The following is a 6,346-nucleotide window of genomic DNA, read 5'->3' as shown; positions in this document are numbered from 1 at the left end:
CAGTAAGCTGGAGCGTGCGCTGCTTAGCCCAAAGAAAAAAATATCACACTCAAAAATACAGACTGCATAAGGTGTACATTATTTTCTCTTAAGATACTGAGTGACACGCTATGCAGTACAGTCTGTCTACCAACAGATGTCACTCTTTCTCCTAGACAAGTCCATGTAGGTTTCAACAACAAACCATGATGTGTTGTAAATAGAAGAAGGATGGCCTCAGCTGATCATCATACAGTAGATACTCTTCGTGAAACATTATGAAACATTATGTCTTGGAAATCTTTGTAAAAAAGTATGAAGAGCACCTGCCCCTCTGTCATCAAAGGCAAACAGCCCGTCTGAAACATAAATCCTTCAACAAACTTCAGAAAATTCAACCACCATCTTTCAGTGAACCTCTCTTTGTCAACACACCTCAATCAATTCCTCTCAGAACCCACTAACAGTTTGCCTCTCATCCTTCATCATCCGACAGAGGGAAACTCCAGTCTAGACAACCCAGCGAGTGTCCTGAAACAGCACACAACGCATGCTACACACAGCATGTAGCAGATGACTCCAGTGAGCGTGGACCCATTGTGGATCTGACCTTACACAGGGTACAGCCTCCTCCATCTCCAGCCCCCTCCTCCCAGTCTGGATGGGTGTCAAGCCCCAGGCTACAGCTTGCACCCTGGTGTCACTTGGAGATTCCTCACGCCACCGCCTGGCTTGCCCTGCTTAGTGTGGATCAACACTAGTGTCATGGAAGAAGATGCTAATAAAAACCTGCTGAAGCGACCAAGTCTAGCACCCAAAAAAACTGCTATTTTTGATGGCCTTGGGGAGGTGGTGGGAGGGGGGTAGGGACTTGGTGGCGGTGTAGAAGGGTTGGATCAAGGGAAGGGAAACCTTCCCATGCTAGGTGATTAACGCATGTCCCCATTGCTGATTCCCCCGCCTTTTGTGACCTAGTCAACCCCATGAAATCCTCTGCTAATCTTGCCCCCTACTGCGCTCCCCCTCCCCTCTTCCCTCCCTCCCTCCCTCCTTCCCTCCCTCTCCTCACCTCCTCTTGGATCACCTGTACAATGTTTCTCCTGCATGTGTGCACACTCGCTGGCGGTCTCTCCTTCCCTCTGCTCAGACATTAGTGTTTTTGTGCTAGTTTTTTTTTGGGGGGGTGGGGGAGTGGGGTTTTCTCCTTTCTGAATGAGTTCAGATGTATGTTCTTCCGATTTCTCTCCTCGCCTCCCTGAGCCGTGAACAGTTGGAGCTGATCTGGTGAAACCATGCGTCGTCTGCTCTGCGCTCATGTGCTGCTCTGCTGCGTCAGTGTGGCCCGCTCCTTCTGTCCTTCTCAGTGCACCTGCGTGTATCACGGACGGAGCGACGGCACAGGCACCAGGTATTTGGACAGTTCTTTTACGCTATCAGAATTCAGACATGCTTGTTCATCCACTATGATTTCAGGTATTGTTATTATCCGTTACTGATGCACCAAATGGTCTTGTTTTTTCACGGGAAAGACTTGATCGCTGTTCACCATTTAGGCACGTGTTGCCTCAGTGATTTAAAGTCATCAATAAACAATAAAACCCAGTGTAAAATCCATAAGATAGGCATCTTACCAACTTTAAACATGAAGTGTCGCCGCTCTACAGTTATTTGGGGATTATAGATTGCCATAATGGCCTATATTGATACACACTCCTCTGGAAATAGTATTCTTGTATGAAAGATGTACTGTGTGTGTGTCCTCAAGTACAACATCTAAGCCTTTGGTTGTGTTCCTAACTCAGGTCCGTGCTGTGCAACGACCCAGACATGTCTGACATCCCTGTGAACGTCCCTGTGGACACGGTCAAGCTGCGCGTGGAGAAAACAGGCATCCGGCGAATCCCCACAGAGGCCTTTTACTACCTGACTGACCTCCGGTATCTCTGGATCACCTACAACTCAGTCTCCGCCGTGGATTCTGGGAGTTTCTACAACCTGAAGTTTCTCCACGAGCTAAGGCTGGACGGTAACGTCATCTCCACCTTCCCCTGGGAGTCTCTCAAGGAGATGCCCATTTTGAGGACGTTGGATTTGCACAACAACAGGCTGACGAACGTGCCGGTCGAGGCAGCCCACTACCTGGTGAACATTACTTACCTGGACCTGTCCAGCAACAAGCTGACGACGCTACCTTCAGACCTCGTGGATATCTGGCCTCCGTTTAACGGAGCGACGGTCACCTCCGCCGTGTCCCAGAAGGTGGTGCTTGGTGAGACAACTGTGTGTTTGGGTCTGCTGATTGAGATGAAGGGAGGATTTTTTTTCCCTATTTCGCTCATGTTTTGACTTTGTTTCATGTTCAAAGTGTATTTTTGGCTCCTGAGTAGAAAACAGGAGAGTTTAATTCAGGTTGATAAAATTTTAAGATGACAACCCCTTTCTGGATGGTACTTCCTGATGTCATTGTGAAAGTACTAGAAATGTGTAAATTTCTAATTATTCTAGTAATCACAGACTCTGGAGAGATATGCGGATGTCTGGGAAATTGTGTCTCGCTCAAAGACCTGGATAATGTTAATAGGGTGTTTGAGGGCAAGCTAGCTTATCCTTACAAAATAAGCTGGCATCCTTGAAGGAGAAACAGGATTAGAAGAAAACACAATGTCCTTTCCATAGAATAGATGTGAGCCTTTTTAACAGCCTATTTATGTGATGAAAATTGGACAAGGGGAGTTCAGTGACATTTCCTTGTTTTGTTAATGTACCAAAGGAGTTTTTGAATTAACGTTATTAAAAAAAACGTTATAATATATATATTTTTTAAAATTTTACTTGAGTAATATTATCCAGGGCATTAGATTATTATTTAGACATTACGATATTTTATATTTAAAATGTCCCTTTCATAGCCATTCTCTTAAATTAAATGTTTTATTACGTCAAGTCATGGAAAAATGGGCCATGGTATATTCACGTTAAAATATTACCAAATAAATTATTCAGATATTTTTTTTACATGAAATTGGTTATTGACTGCCAAACGCCAAAATGCTGAAACGTGAAACTGTGTTATTTCCATAGGCTAGTTGTTGTCATTCCTCTCCTGGCCACAGGGACTGAAAAGCCTTCCTTAAAGACAACACAAGATGATTAATCACACCCAATTGGCTACTGTTATGTATCTACCTTATTATTCTGAACACAACCTACTGTCAGTCCTTTTTGGAAACAAGCCAAAGTCAATTTGTGTACCTAGCCATAGTTAAGAGCAAACTAATCTGGTTACAGTGTTCTGTCACACAGTGGTGAATACATTTGTGTAAGTATGTTAAAGTTTGTCAAGTAAGCGTGCGTTATTGTGTACATTTATTCTGGGTAATCCTTTACTATGAAATCTTAATTTAGCTTTAGTTGGAAAGGTTCCAGTTGAGCCCTATCTTGCAGTATTACCTGAGCGGAAGTACTGTTAACGTCATTTGTAAAAGATAAAATGACTCAAAATCTATCCACCTGGTTCTAAACCTCTTTCTGGAAAATTGTAATATCTTATTTTAGCTTGCTGACTATCAGGAAGGAATATTTTGTTGTTTTTACCTATTAATGTGCTTGTCAGTGAGAGTGTGATAATGTAAAACTTGTTCTGCAATTGTACACAAGGTTGATGTTTTGTAAACCAAGCTCTGGGGGGCTTAATTAGGAGTCTTTTACAACTTGCTATGGATTTGAACACGTGATCTGCTTAACAGCTTGACACTCATCACCCTTTGACACATCCGTTTTAGTAATAATCCAAGCTAAACAAGTACCTTGAAGCACATGGAGATCCAGTTTATTTTCCTTACGCAAACCCAACTTGCTGAAAACCTCCTTCTCTTTTTTGTTCACCGACAGGGCTCCAGGACAACCCGTGGTTTTGCGATTGCAGGATCTCCAAGCTGATCGAGCTCTCGAAGATGTCGAACACGCCGGTCATTCTTATGGACCTCTTCCTTTCCTGCAGTGGACCTGAAGGCCTTGCTGGAGTCTTGTTTCAACGGGCAGAACTGGACCAGTGCCTGAAGCCATCAGTCATGATCTCAGCCAACAAGATCACCTCCTCCTTGGGCAGCAACGTGTTGCTGCGTTGTGACGCCACGGGCTACCCCACTCCGAACCTCTTCTGGACCAAGTCAGACGGCTCATTTGTCGCCAACTCAGGTACAGGTATACAAGTCTTGTTTCAAAAAGGACTTGCTTGATGTAACTTAATTGAATAATTGAATAGGTGTCAACCTTGAACTGTGAAGTGAGAAAGGTTCTTGGAATCTTGGCAACCTTTGAGACTCGGCGATCTTAGATAAATCTCTGTTGATATGTTCCGACCAATCTTTTGTAAATATCTCTATGTTTCCACCTACAGTTGTACAAGAGTCACCCGGTGAGGGGGTGCGATGGTCCATCATCAGCCTGCATGGGATCTCGTACCAAGAGGCCGGGGATTACATCTGCAAGGCCAAGAACGTTGCTGGAAACGCTGATGCCACAATAACAGTATCTGTGGTGGGATTAGTGAGCACCACCAGTACACCGCTCAAGACAGTCCCAGTCAACAAAACCAGTCCCCCCATCACCCTCACCAGCCTTCCCAGCTCCACCACCACCCCATCCACCACCACGCGAGCACTGACCACACCTCCACCCACCCTGTTGAAGAAGACCTCCAACCAGCAGATGGGATCAGCCAAACCTGCCAGGATCCTGCAGGGAGGTGACGGTAAGAAGCTGGCCGCAGACGAGAAAAGCACTAAGAAGGAACCTTGGAAGTCCGTCAAGGACCTCAAGGTGGTCGAGGAGACAACGGACAGCGCCGTGCTGCTCTGGGTGGCCGACGGCTTGCCCAGCGACACCCCGCTCATGGTGGTTTACTCTGCTGACGAAGAGGAAGACACCAAAAGAACCATGGATACGGTGGCCAGTAGCGGGAAGGTCCTGCTGGAGGGCCTCACACCTGGACTGAGATACTCCGTCTGCCTGGTGGCCAAGGGGAGCTCCGCGGGGAAAGACCCCTGCACAGAGTTCTACACCCTGGAAGTCCTCGACGACGAGGGGCAGAACAAGTTGCTGATGATAGTGAGCGGCATGGCTTGCGCTGTTGCCTTGCCTGTCATCGTCCTGCTGCTCTACAAGATCCTGGCGCTCTACCGCAACAGGGACAACACGACCCTGGAGGACGACGAGCTGGAGAAAGAGAGCTACGTGAAGTTTGAGACGCTCACGCTGAAACAGAGGACCACGCTCCCCAACGAACACTGGGCCAGGAGAGAGACTCACGACTCAGAGAGGATGCTGCTCTGCTCCAGGTCCAGCATCGACTCTCAAATGACCTACAAGAGCGACAGCTCCCGATCGGAGTTTCTATGCTGACGGACGTCAGGATTAACAGCTGACAGCTGCGAGCAAGCATCAATAGGCTATGCTAAGAGCTAAGATACTATGGAGATCTTTCAATATACTCTTTTTCTTCGTTTTTTTATATGAATGGATGGATACATAACTACTGATTGTCAGAGCCTTGTTTATATGAGAACTTTGACAACGTTGTTGTGCCACACATACAGACGTCTATAAAATCTGTCATTTTGTTTACTGTAATGATCTATATTACATTACATGCCAAATGTCTTGTGAAACAACATATCTGGTTTAGGACACATTTTCCTCACAGTCCATAAATCTGTTTTTGACAGGTACCATTTGCTCAAGGTTTAAGCTGTAAGCTCATTGTTGCCTTACTCTACAAAAAAGCATTCTATTTTGACATTATATTTGACCATCTGAGTAAAGTTTGTGTACATTTTGTTTATATTTATATACAGAAATGATAGTGTACACTTATTTTTAATTAAAGCAAACTGTGTTTTAGAAGTAATATAAATATTTCAGGTGCAGTTCATCACTAACACATACAGTGACATACACCCTGTTCTTGTTTTTGGAAATAAGTGATGCTAAAATGATTTCAGGACTTTTCAAATGAAAAGACGAAACGTTAAAAATAACAACTGAATATTGCTCCTTTCTACTGACACACAAATGCAAATGGAAACAAAACAAACATCTAAGGCTAACATATATTTGTCTTTTACACAGCACTGGATGCAAGTTATATGTATCTTTCTTTGATAGTGCTATAGATTATACATAGAAAGCCATCATAGTCATAACATGCATTAACGGTGCTAGCGGGCCTGCTAAACTCTTGAGGTGATAATCTCATGAGTGATGGGCTCCTTGCCCTGTCTTCACCCTGCGACAGGTGCATCTGTTCTGCAGTGTTACAGCTTTCTCTGGCACCTCACACAGTAATCTCCTCCACCCTCAGTCTGAA

At 44.8% G+C, this 6,346-nt stretch overlaps 1 protein-coding gene across 1 annotated transcript; it reads left to right on the top strand.

The window, feature by feature from the left end:
- The first annotated feature begins 1,271 nt into the window (after nucleotides 1-1,271).
- Nucleotides 1,272-5,382, top strand: lrit3a (info leucine-rich repeat, immunoglobulin-like and transmembrane domains 3a). Its single transcript, XM_084698832.1, has 4 exons — nucleotides 1,272-1,387; nucleotides 1,782-2,248; nucleotides 3,871-4,176; nucleotides 4,379-5,382. Exons 1-4 carry the CDS (start codon nucleotides 1,272-1,274, stop codon nucleotides 5,380-5,382), a joined length of 1,893 nt encoding a protein of 630 aa, XP_084554958.1.
- Nucleotides 5,383-6,346: the final 964 nt, after the last annotated feature.

The sequence above is a fragment of the Hypomesus nipponensis genome, chromosome 1 (genome assembly GCF_054491055.1).
Source record: "Hypomesus nipponensis isolate SF chromosome 1, ASM5449105v1, whole genome shotgun sequence".
NCBI lineage: Eukaryota > Metazoa > Chordata > Actinopteri > Osmeriformes > Osmeridae > Hypomesus > Hypomesus nipponensis.
Note: the sequence above shows the minus strand (reverse complement) of the source record. Positions and strands in the feature narration are given on the sequence as shown.

What these genes read in the sequence shown, in the direction of transcription:
- lrit3a (XM_084698832.1), top strand. Translation starts at nt 1,272, where the DNA reads ATGCGTCGTCTGCTCTGCGCTCATGTGCTGCTCTGCTGCGTCAGTGTG. An exon ending in AGCGACGGCACAGGCACCAG is followed by an intron (nt 1,388 to 1,781) that starts GTATTTGGACAG and finishes TTCCTAACTCAG; the next exon opens with GTCCGTGCTGTGCAACGACC. An exon ending in CTCATTTGTCGCCAACTCAG is followed by an intron (nt 4,177 to 4,378) that starts GTACAGGTATAC and finishes TTCCACCTACAG; the next exon opens with TTGTACAAGAGTCACCCGGT.